Source organism: Eulemur rufifrons, chromosome 8 (assembly GCF_041146395.1).
Source record: "Eulemur rufifrons isolate Redbay chromosome 8, OSU_ERuf_1, whole genome shotgun sequence".
Classification (NCBI taxonomy): domain Eukaryota; kingdom Metazoa; phylum Chordata; class Mammalia; order Primates; family Lemuridae; genus Eulemur; species Eulemur rufifrons.
The window spans coordinates 82,204,112-82,220,608 of NC_090990.1; the positions used below are offsets into that span (position 1 = coordinate 82,204,112).

Genomic DNA, 16,497 nt, shown 5'->3' on the forward strand with positions numbered 1-16,497 from the left:
AGATGTCTATGAAGAAGCAGTTTGGGAACGTGTGTTAATTCTCCTTCCTCTTGGATCCAATCGTTTTGCAAATTACTTGAGAAAAAAAGTACCAAAATACAAAAAGAAATATAACTCTTCCTCAAATGGGTTAAATGACTGGAAAGTTTGTGAAATGGAAAAAGTGAGTATTAATTCTATTTTCTCTAAGATTAGGAGTTTAAAAATTTAATCTTTTTGAACAGCCCAGATAATTTGATTTTTGCTTTTAAACTCTTTGCTCCTTTTCTAAGTTATTGTTTAGAAGGAAAGGATAACTTGATTTTTATAAATTTCTTCCTCCATCAATTAAAAATACCCTGATTCTTCCAAGTGATTGAGTGATTTTTCTATATGAAAAACAATGTTTCATAGAGAAGTCTTTCTTCTAGTTACCACAGAAGTAGAATTTAACATTTAGGGAATGTGTATCCCATCCTCTTGGGAGTTTTATTTATTAGGAATGTGCCATTTGTCAGTTTATGGGGAATGTTTCCCAAGAAGTGTGACTGAATATCTTAACTCCAGTTGGATGGGAGTAAAAAAAAGTCTTTATAATTATCAAATGGAAAAATAATGCAAGCTTTGTTGAACCAAAGCTCTTTGGCCTAGGCAACTTCTAGAAACAAGTGACCCAGGGAAGGTCTAGAAGTTCATTTAAGGGAACATGAAGGCTGTCATTATATTTGACACCTGGATTGGGTATCTAAATGCTGCAAGAAAAAAACAAAATTACAGACTGCAAGAAGCCAAGATAGATTCCTTCTGTATGCTGCTCTTCACCCAACACTTTTCTCAATGCCAAGAAGAGTATTATAAATCACTCCCTGATCATTCTTCATATGTTTCCCAGATTGTAGCTCATTTTTCTGAACCTCAACTTACTGTACTTTGCTGGACTGTAAGACCAGAGTATGATATTGAAACCAGGTTCATCTCCTTCAGAGCTCTACTATTCCTGTTATTCAGCTCTGTGGCTGTGATCAGTGCCAAATCTGTGGTGCTTCTACCCCATTAAAAGCTCCTTGGATCTTGTTTAAGCAGGATGACAACCTCTGTTACCTCCAAGTGCTCTATGGACAATTTAGGCTAACCCTTGAGAAGTCCACTCACTTTGACTAGTTCTGTCTATTCCAGAAGCTGCAAAATATAGCACATGCAGTACCTCTGTGACAGGAAGATTCTGAAGCTTGGGACTAGGGATATATGTTGTCCTAACAACTGAAGGAGGCTTTTACCTATCTAAGTACAAGCTTAGGTGACTGTTTATGGATCATTATATTTTTTCCTCCTAGAAATTTGTGATCCTTCCTCCAAGTTTAACTTGAATGTCAGGCAATAGAAATATAGTTCCAAGAAAAAAAGTTTTAGGCCTGGAGAAGGAAATGGTGGGCAAAAGAGGCAACATTTAAAAAATTCCTCTGGGTTTTAAGTGGAGACACTAACGGAGGAACAATCACAGGGATCTTTTCATAGTACTGGTAATAATTATTACATTACTGTTGATAATTTAAATACTTGATTGTCCCAATATATTTGAAGGAGTCGTGTGGCTTGGTTGTATCCCCAGAAATTATAGAATATAAAACAAGGTTGGGAAGTTGCAAATGGACCAGACCTTGTACAAGAAAGCAATAGGATTTGAAATTTAAATAGCAGTCATGGAAGATATTTTGCAAAAAGTAATTTATCAATGAAAGCAGAAAGAACTCTAACCAAAAAAGAATAAGGTGTCATATGTATTTTTTACAAAACAACATAAAAGGGATGCCTTCTTGGATGTAGTAATAAATATCATTAATATAATGTAGGGATTGGGCATGATGGATGGAAGCCAGAAAATAGCAAATAATTATTCAGTGGACCAGATTCCAGTGTAGGGGTGAGTAGGAAGAAGCCAAGTTACAGTTTTGTACAGAGACAGCCATGCTCTCAAAACTCCTCACCTCCTCCAAAAAAACATATCTATCTAAGGATGTTCTAGCTAGAACTCAGTCCTTCTACGGTACTCACGTCTGGCAAGAAGTTCTGCATAAGCATGTCTTGCCAACTCTCACACCACTCATGTCCTCCTTGGGAGAATGGGATGTATGTTTTAAGGGCCCCCGAGCAGACTCAGAGAAGTTTATCACCGCCAGTAGCTGGTGCCAACTGTATGGTCCTGATATAGTCTCAAGCATGTAAAGGTCAAATATGGATAATTAAGTCTGAGGTTGCTAATTATGACTGATGCATTAACAAATCAAAAAAATACTTATCAAGCACCCTCTTTGTGTAAGACATAATACTAGAGAGATATAGACAAATTTCAGATATAGTTGCAATTAAGGAATCTACAATCACATTGTAGAGAAAATATTAGACATTGGTTATTGCTAGGTATTGTTAGTTAATTTTTCACAGAAATAAACATGAATGGTATGATCAATAAGAGCCATCAAGTTCAGGTAAAGGAGCAATATATCATCAAGTACTGGAGTGATCACAAAGCCTTCAGGAAATAATGAGGCCTGAGGAAGACAGGGAGCAAACAAACATGCATTTATTGACAACCTATTATGTGTCAGGCACCATATATATATATATATATATATATATATATTCTTTTATTAATACTTGATCCTTTCACCAAGTACCTGAGGTAGATTTTATTCTTATTTTATAACGTGAGAACATGGAAGCCCAGAGATGCTTAGAAATTGCCCAGGTCACAAAACTAGTAAGCAGAACAGTCAGGACTTGAACCCAGGTCCAACTGAATTCACAATTTTAAACTCTTAGTGCTTCATTATGATGATGTCTGGATTCAATGAGCCGAGAAGAGGCCACAGAGCAACTTCCACACAGCATTTGGCATCAGCATCTGCATAAAAGGACTCAAATTAGCCCAGAGCTTATCAGCTCTCTCCGTGAAGGGAGGAGGAAAGAAACATGACAGCCCGACACGCAGAAGTCACTGCTACACCTGGAGGGCACTCAGCTAACTGCTTTCTGGTTTGGGTTCCTCCAGAAGCAGATCCAGAGGCAAGGATTCAAATGTAAGTACTATGTAAAGGGAAAACAGGAAAAATTGATAGAACAGTATACAAGTGAGACAGGGATGAGAAGGCAGTAAGTAAAAGGTGACATATTAAGTCCGTTAACACCACGGACTTAATCTTATGGGGGGGTCCCTGGAAAACAGTATAGAACATGAGCCTCAGAATCATCCAACCAAGCAGTCAAGAAGCTGGAGGATTTATACGCAAACCCCCACCAGTCATTGGTTAAGAGCTGCAGTTGGGGGATGGTACACTAGAGGTAGTCAGTTCCCTGGAAATCCTTGTCTACTATGTGTGCAAGGAGAGAACCATCCAAGGCTTGGGTAAAGCCCGAGGGGAAGGCTTGCAGACACTGGTGGCTGAAGCTGGCTGTCTTGAGTGACATGTGAAGGCCCAAGGGGTGTGGGCAGGGCACTGACAGCACCTGCTATAAACATCAGTATCTGTTGTGTAGATTTTGAGATATTCTCTTTTACCCTACCCTCTTTAAAGTTTATGAGTATGTAGGCTATTGTCTCTCAAAGCTTAGAGTGTATAAGAAGCACTTGGGAAGCTTGTTAACAAGGCAGATTCCAGAACTTTACCCACTGAAATTCTGACCCCTAGTTCAAGGATGGAGTCCAGGAATTTGTCCAGCATTAGTAAGTATCCCAGGTGGTTCTGACACATGTGGTCTGTGGATCACACAGTGAGAAACAATGCCTGGACTCTCCAAATATTATATGGAAAACATATGAATAAGGGGAAGGCTACTTGATACAGTGAAAAAGGATGGTATTTGGATCAAGATATGTTTGGATACGAATGCTGCTCCATTGCTAAAGGATCTTAGAAAAGTTATATGATCTCTTTGCTGCTGTTTCTATACCTATAAAATGGGAATAAAAGCACCCATCTTGACTGTTTTCTATGAGAATTAAATACAGTAACATATAAAACAGTCCAGAGCAGTATGTGGTACATGCTAAGTGTTCGGTGTTAATTCACTCCTTTTTTTTTCCCAGAAAAGTAAAATCTGTTGACAAAGTGGTGCCAATGGCAATTGATTGTTAGTTCTGTTTGACAAATTATACCTGACTAGAAGAAAACTTGATGATAAAATAATGCAGGCCTCAGCTCTAAATTTGCCCCAAACTTTTTCAGTGCACCTATAAATTGTGCTATTTTTTGCCTTCCATTTATAACTGCATTACCTCGTGATTACCCTGGGGCTATAAAAAGAAGGGTCCACTTGCCAAGAAAGAGATCAGGGCAATCTGGCTTCTAGATCTGGCTCAAGGACCTGAACTCTAGATTCTCAGACACTGACTTTCTATACTGAGAAACTACTATATTTGGTTTATTGGCTTTTTAGAAATTAGAAATATCTAAGAATGATATTTCCAAGCATTTATTGGGAAAAAAAGGAAGGTCCCAAGAAAAAGATTAGAGACAAAATAGACTATGATTTTAGATAGATTATGCCTATTTATTTTTATCTCATCATGCCCAAATTTATTGGCAACCAGAATGAATTTGGGATTAGAATAGTATTACCATAACATAGACCTCAAAAGATGAATATTAGAGCACAAAGAAAAATGCTTCCCACTTAGATCTACAAGTGTTTGTTGAATTTAATGATATCATTTAGGACTGCAGTCCCCAATCCCAGGGCCACAGCCTGGCACCGGTCCGAGGCCTGTTGGGAAACGGGCTGCACTTTACCATCTGAGCTCCACACCTCCCCCCATCCTCCACCCGCTAAGCCCCAGTCCATGGAAAAAGTGTCTTCCATGAAACCGGTCCCTGGTGCCAAAAAGATTAGGAACCTCTGATTTAGAGCACACAGTCACCTTTATTCTTCTCCAAGATCTCTAGCAAGTTTACTCCCTATGACTCATCTTTCTCTCAGTCACCTAGTTTGGCCTAAGCGTTAGTAATGAAATCTTACTTGTATAAATTTAAGGTAGGTGACTTCTGCTTGGTCCTCAGAATATAGAGGAAAACATATCAAAGAATAAAGTTTTATGCAGGTGCATCTTCACACTATTAAGTCTTCCAACCCTTGAACAAGAACATGATCAAAAGTCTGTTTAATTTCTATATTAGAAAAAGAATAAAGTTTTATTGACTTAATTGCATATATAAAACATGTCCAGAACAATACCATAGATTTAAAAAGAAAAAAAATTCTGTAAATGTTGATCCCATTTAGTCCTGATATGGGTCTTTTGCCACAGCACGACGCCACCCACAAACATGGAGCCAGAGGCACCTGTTTCTTCAAGTGCACGTACATGAAATATGCAGCCCACCCTCCTCACACCAGAGGAACAGGCACTGCTAGACATGAAGCCTACAGGGTAGCCATGTAGGAGCCTTTCTCTCACCCAACCTCACTTAAACTGCCCCTCTCAAAGCGGTCATCTTCCCCATGCTTACCCAGCAAAGCCAGGGCGTCCAACAGCATAGCCATGGCCTTGAGAGCACTGCCTGATCCTTAAGGCCCAATATCAAGGCTTCATTTTCTATAACGTAAAATTACGGGATTGGATTCAGTGATTGATAAACTGTCCTTCATCCATAAAGATGACTTTTTTTTTCCTAAGCAAAAAATGTCAGGATTCCAATGATAACAACAGCTAATTCTCTTTATTTGTGGATTATGTTCTATAAAGTAGCCTCGAATACTAAGTTAGCAAATACCGAACCCTTGTTCCTAGGGAAAATACAGGCTTCTGCAAGCCTCAGAGCATAAAATTTCATCAACTGATCAATACCTAGTCTTGTTTTATGTGTGTTTTTGTCTTAAAATATGTTATTTGAAATATGTTGTTGATTTATTAACAGTGAGCTCACAGCCAACAGCATTGCAACTCATGCCTGAATGGAGCTTATCTAAGAGGGGTATTTTCTCCCCAAGGCACATCACAACCTTCTTGTGCTTAGGAATGCTAGACAGCCCTTCAGCACTGTGATTGGAGGTCATTTTAAAAACAGCAAAATCAACAACAACAAAAAAGCACAAAAATGCAAAACACATGGCATAAAATAGACCATGAAAAGGGTATGCAGAGCATCGCCTTGTTCCAACTCAGCTGGGAACCTGTGCATCAGGCGACTCAAACTTTTGCTACTCTGCATGTGTCTGTGAATGACCACAGAAGAGCCATGGATGTTGGTTTGGAAGTTACAAATGAATTTTAATGGGTAGGCAAATTCACAAATACAAAATCTGCCAATAATGAGAATCAACTGTACATTAAAAATGTAAATAAGTCATTTTATTTTATAGTCTCTTGCTTCTAAAATAGCAACCTTTCTTTAAAACCTTAATTTAAAGCAGTGTTGTAATGGCCTAAACTCCCCTACATGTTTGGTGAAATCACAACTCCATCTCACAGATGGTAAAATGTGGAAATGCAGCAGCTTCCTGAAAGTTCCCCAAGCAATTTGAGAGCTGAGCCAAGATAGCTCAGGAGTGTGAAACTAATGCTGTGTTTGGCCCACTGGGCTGCCTTGTTCCTGCTCAGTTACCCATGGTAAGATGTTCTCCCTTCACTACCTATTAGCTATGTCCTGCACTCAGCTCTTTGCTGGAAGTCTGCAAATCATACAGGGACATGCCTTCTGGAATTGAAGCAAGTCATTGCAACTACCAATCTGTAATTTTGTCTTATAAGAATGTTACCTGAGGATTAACTGGCTGTTCTTTTACCATGATTTTTTGTTTGTTTCAGAGATGGCATTGCTGACATTACCCCCACCCCAAGGATGCAGGCAAAAGTCTCAACTTCACAGCCTCCTGCATAGGACATTCTAGTCTCATCTATCACTGTATATATAAAAACCCTACTGGGTTGGCTATTCACTGTCCCTTTTCTGGAGGGCAAGAATCAGTTTCTATTTATTTTTTAAAATTCTTCTTTTTTCCTCACCATGTCTATAGCAGTGCTTGAGGTATAGAACTCTAAACATATTGATGAAATTGAATTCTATTCCACATTTCCACATTGAATATTTTCCCAACATTCAGGACTTGTAGTTGGAGGGAAACAGCACTATGGAGTACTTTCAGACCTGCTAAGCACTTTGTATATTTTATCTCACTTAATCCTCAGCAGCCCTGCAAATTATTATTTTTTCCCATTTATAAAGGGAGAAACTGGTCCAAAAGACTTTACATAAGTTGTCAGAGTCGCAAAGCTAGTAAATGCTGAGCTATGATTAAAACTTAGAACCTGCTTTTGCTATGAGCTACAACTTCATTTATTATTATTAGTAGTAATGCCTTATATTTCAGCAGCTACAGTTTTCATCAAATAGGTAATTTTAGTTAAAAAAAAAAAAGAATTCTATTCTGCTTCTCACTGTCTGGGCCTTCATAGGTAAGCAAAAAGAGCTGTAGAAGATAATAAAGATTGGAGTATTCAGATTAGAAAGAGCTTCCATTTACCAGTAGCTCTATAAGGTTTACATAAAAAGTTTCTCCCCGAAGAAATGTGAATGGGAGAACCATTTTATGATGTTTATCTTTTGCGAGAATAGAGATTATTGAAAGTAATACAAACAACAGTATCAAAAATCTCTAAACATAGTACACAAAATGGCTTTCATTTTATATCTACTCATCTTTCAACTAATTACACAGCTTCTGTATTATCTCAGAGGAAGACATATAACTGGCATTCTCTTCTTCCATTATTAGCTATTGGACATTGTTGATCTGTCTGGAATTGAGCAGATATCACAACCCCCATGATGTAGATGAGGTCCAGAAAGCTTAATTGTTCCAAAAGATTCTTGTGCATCAGTTATATGCCAAGCATTGCATCTGGCAGTAAACCCTGGGTTTACTCTCTCACAATCCCTTTCAATTGATAATCTATTATTTTCTGTGGCTACTCTAAGGATTATCAAATTCATTCAATAGCTATGAACTCATCAAAGGTCTTTGGGAGAACATATAAACCCATGAAAGAGAGTTTTTTTCTTTCTTTTGACAGCTGCTGAAACTGTTCCAACATTCTTAGTGCTATGATTCTGCCCTTTTACAATCTACTTATACCAATACACAGTTCCAAAACATGAAACCCTTAGAAAGGTCCTTGGAGTTCATCTTGCCTTATCCAACATTATTTTTGAAGTACAAAATTATATTGCCACATTAAACTTTTTCTTTCCAAATTAAAAGTGCTATCCACTTCTGGTTACAACCATAATTCACCCTTGGGAAGATAAGAAAATTTCTGATAACTTTAACTCTTTCATTTTACAAATGAGGAATCCAAAGTCTCCAAATGCACTTAATGCTGTTCTCCAAGATACAATGCCAGTGAAAGCAGAGTGGGTTCCAGAAGTCCCCACACCTTGCTCTCTCCCCTAATGCATCTTTCTACCTCAGTGAAACCCTTAAATCTACATGTGAGTGTGGTATAGACCTGAATCTTCACCCAGACTGGAGAGCTTGATAGTTCCTCTGCACAGGTAGAAAGGCCCTATGGCCTCAGGGTGTTCACCCAGAAAATTGTAATGACATCAAGAAGAGCTGCTCTGGTAAGAAATAAAGATTTTGGGAGAGCATGGACCGAGGGAAAGTAGGCACTCTGACGTTACTCGTGTTTTTAGTGAGGCTCGTTGCTTCTGTGAGAACATTTTATTTGCAGGATGGAAGGAGCATGTGTCTGAAAGTCCTGCCTGTCTTGACTCACTTCCAGAGAAATGAAGGCCCAATGTGGCTCCCAGCCACCCAAGCTCCTGAGGGTCCCCCAGAAAGCCTTTCAGATGACATCATCAGCTTAAAGTGTCTCTGAATAGTACTGGCTGCTCCCAGAAATCTGCCAGCTGAGTGTTTGGAAGAAACTCAGCAATCCTTGAAAAACGTGAAGGGATCTCCGACGGCCGAAGAGGCTGGCAGGTGGCGCCGGCAGCGCGAGGAGAGCGCCGCCATGGAGTGGGCGCACCCGGCGAGAGGAGTCCACTCCATGCGTGCGGGCCGAGGCCGGCCCCTGCGAGCCACCGACATGAAGAAAGACTTGCGGATCCTGCTGGTGGGAGAACCTAGAGTTGGGAAGACATCACTGATTATGTCTCTCGTCAGTGAGGAATTTCCAGAAGAGGTTCCTCCTCGGGCAGAAGAAATAACCATTCCAGCTGATGTCACCCCTGAGAGAGTTCCAACACACATTGTAGATTACTCAGAAGCAGAACAAAGTGATGAACAACTTCATCAAGAAATATCACAGGCTAATGTCATCTGCATAGTTTATGCCGTTAACAACAAGCATTCTATTGATAAGGTAACAAGTCGATGGATTCCTCTCATAAATGAAAGAACGGACAAAGACAGCAGGCTGCCTTTAATATTGGTTGGGAACAAATCTGATTTGGTGGAATATAGTAGTATGGAGACCATCCTTCCTATTATGAACCAGTATACAGAAATAGAAACCTGTGTGGAGTGTTCAGCAAAAAACCTGAAGAACATATCAGAGCTCTTTTATTATGCACAGAAAGCTGTTCTTCATCCTACAGGGCCCCTGTACTGCCCAGAGGAGAAGGAGATGAAACCAGCCTGTATAAAAGCCCTTACTCGAATATTTAAAATATCTGATCAGGATAATGATGGTACCCTCAATGATGCTGAACTCAACTTCTTTCAGAGAATTTGTTTCAACACTCCATTAGCACCGCAAGCTCTGGAAGATGTCAAGAATGTAGTCAGAAAACATATAAGTGATGGTGTGGCTGACAGTGGATTGACACTGAAAGGTTTTCTCTTTTTACATACACTTTTTATCCAGAGAGGGAGACACGAAACTACTTGGACTGTGCTTCGACGATTTGGTTATGATGATGATCTGGATTTGACACCTGAATATTTATTCCCCCTGCTAAAAATACCTCCTGATTGCACTACTGAGTTAAATCATCATGCATATTTGTTTCTCCAAAGCACCTTTGACAAACATGATTTGGATAGAGACTGTGCTTTGTCCCCTGATGAGCTTAAAGATTTATTTAAAGTTTTCCCTTACATACCATGGGGGCCAGATGTGAATAACACAGTTTGTACCAATGAAAGAGGCTGGATAACGTACCAGGGATTCCTTTCCCAGTGGACACTCACAACGTATTTAGATGTACAGCGGTGCCTGGAGTATTTGGGCTATCTAGGCTATTCAATATTGACTGAACAAGAGTCTCAAGCTTCAGCCATTACAGTAACAAGAGATAAAAAAATAGACCTGCAGAAAAAACAGACTCAAAGAAATGTGTTCAGATGTAATGTAATTGGAATGAAAAACTGTGGGAAAAGTGGAGTTCTTCAGGCTCTTCTTGGAAGAAACTTAATGAGGCAGAAGAAAATTCGTGATGATCATAAATCCTACTATGCGATTAACACTGTGTATGTATATGGACAAGAGAAATACTTGTTGTTGCATGATATCTCAGAATCGGAATTTCTAACTGAGGCTGAGATCATTTGTGATGTTGTGTGCCTGGTATATGATGTCAGTAATCCCAAATCCTTTGAATACTGTGCCAGGATTTTTAAGCAACATTTTATGGACAGCAGAATACCCTGCTTAATCATAGCTGCAAAGTCAGACCTGCATGAAGTTAAACAAGAATATAGTATTTCACCCACTGATTTCTGCAGGAAACATAAAATGCCTCCACCACAAGCCTTCACTTGCAATACTGCTGATGCACCCAGTAAGGATATCTTTGTTAAATTGACAACAATGGCCATGTACCCCCATGCCCGGTTACGCTGTATGTGCACCTGCAACAGGTGTACATTTTGCATCTGTCAGAACTTCCTCAACTCAGACTTGCTGCAATCTGTAAAGAACAAAATCTTCACTGCAGTTCTTAACAGGCACGTGACACAAGCTGACCTCAAGAGCTCCACATTTTGGCTTCGAGCAAGTTTTGGTGCTACTGTTTTTGCAGTTTTGGGCTTTGCTATGTACAAAGCATTATTGAAACAACGATGATTAAAAAAAAATACTGGCCCTACCAAAAACAAATACTTTTATGTACATTCTGAATGCTTTAAATTCTGCTAGAAATATTGAGATATTTATACATGCAGAGTTACTTCATTAATATTTGTAATTCATGCATAAGAGTATTTTAATGATAGTTATAACTGCAGTATTGGCTAGCATATGGAAAGAAAACAGCTAACAGCCAAACTAAAATGGCTAAATTTCAGAGGCCAAAAGGGAATATTTTGTAAATAATGTACATACTCAAGCAAGATATGGTCTCCCAAACTGAGTACTAGAAATGACGTTTCTAGACGTTTCTACATGGTATTATTAGTGCTCACTTGGCTCAATCTCCTAGTTCTAAGTCAGCCCAGAGATTGTATTTACTCATGGATCACTTATTTATTTCACATTTACTCAGAATGATCCTTTGGGTTCTATAAGTACATGAGGCACAATTTGCCATTTTCTCTCCATTTTTGAAAATACACATGCCAGTGTCAGCTTACCAACATGACTTTCTTTCAGTCACTTCTGGTAGGCCAGCCTTGAAGCCATCCTTCAGTCTAGAGAATTGTATAGCTGAATGCAAGATTCTTTTAAGAAAGAAGTAAGGTAAAAGCAATTAGCAGAGGTGTTATCTATGTGATTATGTTGCTTCCTTTGTCAGTATGTTGAATTTTATAGCCCTTTCAATCAAATGAGAAAAACAATTTGTATATTATCAATGTTTTTAGTTTAAATAAAGAGTCACCCCTACTACTGTTGAATTTCCTCCCAAAGTGTAAATCATTCTATAATGGCTGTGTCTGTTACAGTAGATTGCAGTAGCTGCATGTGTCATGAAGTGTGTTCTCTATCTGGCTAGGATAACCTAGAGGCAGCACTTTTTTTAATGATAAAATAAATCTAATGAATATAAACTCTCACGATAAACCTATTTTTTCCATCATCAACCTTTTCAAGTATTTAAATAAATAACTACTGTGTACTGTGAAAAAAAAAAAAAAAAAAAAAAAAACGTGAAGGGATCAAAGGTACTTATTCAAGTATTTCTGAAAAGAGCTCTGGATTTAGTAAGAAGCAAATGAGATTGGATAGAGAGGAATCCAGAGACTGATTCTGGTGTGGAAAACTGTGGCTAAAAGCAGAAGAAAGGGTCACACCACTTATTTGGAAGCAGAGCCTTGAACAGTGTGCAATTGAATTGCTCTGCCCTTGAACCTGGGGGAGTGTGCAAAGTGAGCAATTACTTAGACACATCTTTCCTAAGAGATCTGATCCAAGAAAAATAATAAATTACAACAACAAAAAAATTAAGGAAAAGAGAAGAAACACTCAGCTTTCTCTCATATCAGAAGAGCATTTTTATGTCTCAAGAAGACTTTCAACATAGAGTATTGACTTTACTCATGCATTAGTCAGTCATCAGCACTCTAGCAGTTTGATTAAAAGAATGCTCTAAAGAAATTGTGTATTTTCTTCTCCAGCCATCCAGTGAATCTATCAACCAACCAATTCTACCTTCTATGCACTTTGCTTTAGAGTAAAACATAATTAAGTGCATGTTATTTTTATTTATTTATTTTTTTTGAGACAGAGTCTCACTCTGTTGGCCTGGGCTAGAGTGTCGTGGTGTCAGCCTAGCTCACAGCAACCTCAAACTCCTGGGCTTAAGCAATCCTCCTGCCTCAGCCTCCCGAGTAGCTGGGACTACAGGCATGTGCCACCATGCCTGACTAATTTTTTCTATATATATGTTTAGTTGTCCAGATAATTTCTTTCTATTTTTAGTAGAGGTGGGGTCTCGCTCTTGCTCAGGCTGGTCTCGAATTCCTGATCTCGAATGATCCTCCTGCCTTGGCCTTCCAGAGTGCTAGGATTACAGGTGTGAGCCACCATGCCCGGCCAAGTGCATGTTATTATGTAGAACAATTTTTTATGGCAAAGAGGATCCATTCACTTAACAAACTCCTAATCTTTGAGTAGACTGGAAACAGCTAATGCTCAGACCCACATAAATACCCAGGCATCAAAAATAACATAGATACACATGAGCTCTTCTACAGAGCCCCATGAGATGTATGTCCCGGTATCCTCAGGGAAAGTTGAAAAGAGGCTGATTTGTAGAGAGATATTTATTTCTAAGGGATCAACCAAACTGAAGGCAGAAATCTCTTGAATTGCAAGTGGGTAATTAGTGAAATGTAGTAAGAAATGAAATACAGAGAAAGGCATAATACCTTGTGTTCACAGAGTATGAAGAAAGAGATACTTCATAAACAGCACGTAAGATTTTAAACTGGCATAACTATTTCTGTAAAATGGTAGTATTTATCAATAGCTTAAAATAAAAAGTTCATCCTCTTTGACTCAGCCATTCCAGTTGGAGAAATGTATCCTAAAGAAATCATACATGAACGCAAAGTTGTTCAAGTACTATAACTTTGTTTAAAAAAGAAAAAGAATGAGAAATACCATAAAATTCAAAAAAAGTGATTAAGTAGGTAAATTATGGTACATTCATTTGATAACCATTTTATAGTTATTTTTTTTTATTTTTTTATTTTTTTTTATTTCATCTTGTTATGGGGGATACAGAATTGCAGGTTACATACGTTGCTCCTGTACAGCCTTTCCCCCGAAGTCAGAGCTCCAGGCGTGTCTGTTTTCCAGGTCGTGCGCATTGCACCCATCATGTAGGTATATATCCCTCCCTTCCCCAACCCCCTTCCCGAGTCAGCACCTTCAAGTGTTACCACTCCCCAAACGGTGCACAATGCACTCATTGTGTAGGCATACCCCCATCCCCTCCCCCACCCCCCACCTCAGTCTGATATCCAATTGGTGTCGTTCCCAGATTTGTATTTAGGTGATGATCAGGGAAACCAATTTTCTGGTGAGTACATGTGATGCTTGTTTTTCCATTCTTGGGATACTTCACTTAATATAATGGGTTCCAACTCTCTCCAGGAGAACCATAGAGCTGTCATATCTTCATCATTCCTTATAGCTGAGTAATATTCCAAGGTATACATATACCACAGCTTACTAATCCAATCATGTATTGATGGGCATTTGGGTTGTTTCCACATCTTTGCTATTGTGAATTGTGCTGCTATAAACATTCGGGTACATGTGTCTTTGTTAAAGAATGACCTTTTTTCCTTTGGATATATGCCCAGTAATGGGATTGCTGGGTCAAATGGCAGGTCTACTTGAATCTGTTTAAGATACTTCCATAATGCTTTCCACAGGGGTTGCACTAGTTTGCAGTCCCACCAGCAGTGTATTAGTGTTCCTGTCTCTCCACACCCACGCCAACATGTGTTGTTTTGGGTTTTTTTGATAAAGGCCATTCTCATTGGGGTTAAGTGATATCTCATTGTGGTTTTGATTTGCATTTCTCTGATGATTAGGGATGTTGAGCATTTTTTCATATGTTTGTTAGCCATTCTTATATCTTCTTTCGAGAAGTTTCTATTCATGTCATTTGCCCACTTTTTGATAGGGTTACTTGATTTTTTCTTGCTGATTTTCCTGAGTTCTAAATAGATTCTTGTTATCAGTCCTTTATCTGATGTGTAGTATGCAAAAATTTTTTCCCATTCTGTAGGTGGTCTGTTTATTCTCTGGACTGTTTCTTTGGCTGTGCAGAAGCTTTTTAATTTAATCATGTCCCATTCATTAATTTTTGTTGCTGCTGTGATTGCTTTGGGGGTCTTCTTCATAAATTCTTTGCCTAGGCCAATGTCTGTAAGAGTCTTTCCTATATTTTCTTCTAGAATTCTGATTGTATCACGCCTAAGGTTTAAGTCTGTTATCCACCGTGATTTGATTTTTGTGAGAGGTGAAAGCTGTGGGTCCTGTTTCAGTCTTCTGCAAGTGGCTAACCAATTCTCCCAGCACCATTTATTGAATAGGGATTCTTGTCCCCAGAGTATATTCTTTCCCACTTTGTCAAAAATTAGGTGACTATATGAGGATGGTTCTATATTTGGATTTTCTGTTGTGTTCCACTGGTCTGTATCCCTGCACTTGTGCCAATACCAGGCTGTTTTAAGAACCACGGCCTTGTAGTATAGTTTGAGGTCTGGCAAACTAATACCTCCCATTTTGTTTTTGTTGCTTAAAATTGCTTTTGCTATACGGGGTCTTCTCTGGTTCCATACAAAGTGTATAATTATTTTCTCTACGTCTGTAAAGAATGATGTTGGTAATTTAATAGGGATTACATTGAATCTGTAGATCACTTTGGGTAGTATAGACATTTTAACAATGTTGATTCTTCCGATCCACGAGCATGGTATATTTTTCCATCTATTTGCAAGTTCTGCTATTTCTTTTCTCAGTGTTTCATAGTTTTCCTTATAGAGGTCCTTTACCTCTTTAGTTAGAGATATACCTAGATATTTTATTTTCTTTGTTGCTATTTTGAAGGGTATTGAGTCTTTAATTTGGTTTTCTGATTGACTGTTATTGGCATATATAAATGCCTCTGATTTGTGTATATTAATTTTGTAGCCTGAGACTTTGCTATATTCGTTAATCAATTCCAAGAGTCTCACGGTTGAATCCTGGGGTTTTTCCAGATATAACATCATATCATCAGCAAAAAGTGAGAGTTTGATCTCTTCTTTCCCTATTTGGACTCCCTTGATTCTGCTCTCTTGCCTGATAGCTCTCGCAAGGACTTCCAATACTATGTTGAAAAGTAATGGAGACAATGGGCAGCCCTGTTTGGTTCCAGTTCTAAGTGGGAGTGCTTTCAGTTTTTCCCCATTCAGTATGATGTTGGCTGTGGGTTTGTCATATATGGCTTGTATCATTTTTAGGTAGGTTCCATCAATGCCTATTTTGTTAAGCGTTTTTATCATAAAAGGGTGTTGAATTTTGTCAAATGCTTTTTCTGCATCTAATGAGAGTATCATATCATATCAAGTTTTTGCTTCTATTTATGTGGTGAATTACATTTATAGATTTACGTATGTTGAACCACCCCTGCATCTCGGGGATGAAGCCCACTTGGTCGTGGTGGATTACTTTTTTGATAAGTACTTGGATTCGATTTGCTAGTATTTTATTGAAAATTTTTGCATCTATATTCATGAGGGAAATTGGTCTGTAGTTCTCTATTTTTGTTGCGTCCTTTCCAGGTTTTGGTATCAATGTTATATTGGCTTGGTAGAACGTGTTGGGGAGAATTCCATCCTTCTCAATATTGGAGAATAGTTTATGTAGAATGGGCACCAGTTCTTCTTTGTATGTATGGTAAAATTCAGGTGTGAACCCATCTGGACCAGGGCTTTTCTTTTTGGGAAGGTTTTTTATTGCTGTTTCGATTTCAGTTCTTGATGTTGGTCTGTTCAGGTACTCTATTTCTTCCTGGTTGAGCCTGGGAAGACTATGTGTTTCTAAAAATTTGTCCATTTCCTCCATGTTCTCCAGTTTGTGTG

At 38.6% G+C, this 16,497-nt stretch overlaps 1 protein-coding gene across 1 annotated transcript; it reads left to right on the plus strand.

Annotated features, from left to right (window-relative positions):
* The first annotated feature begins 8,949 nt into the window (after window positions 1–8,949).
* On the plus strand, window positions 8,950–11,091 carry LOC138389751 (mitochondrial Rho GTPase 1-like). The gene is made up of 2 exons (XM_069478327.1): window positions 8,950–10,812; window positions 10,927–11,091. Exons 1-2 carry the CDS (start codon window positions 8,990–8,992, stop codon window positions 11,042–11,044), a joined length of 1,941 nt encoding a protein of 646 aa, XP_069334428.1. The 5' UTR covers window positions 8,950–8,989; the 3' UTR covers window positions 11,045–11,091.
* The last annotated feature ends 5,406 nt before the right edge of the window (window positions 11,092–16,497 follow it).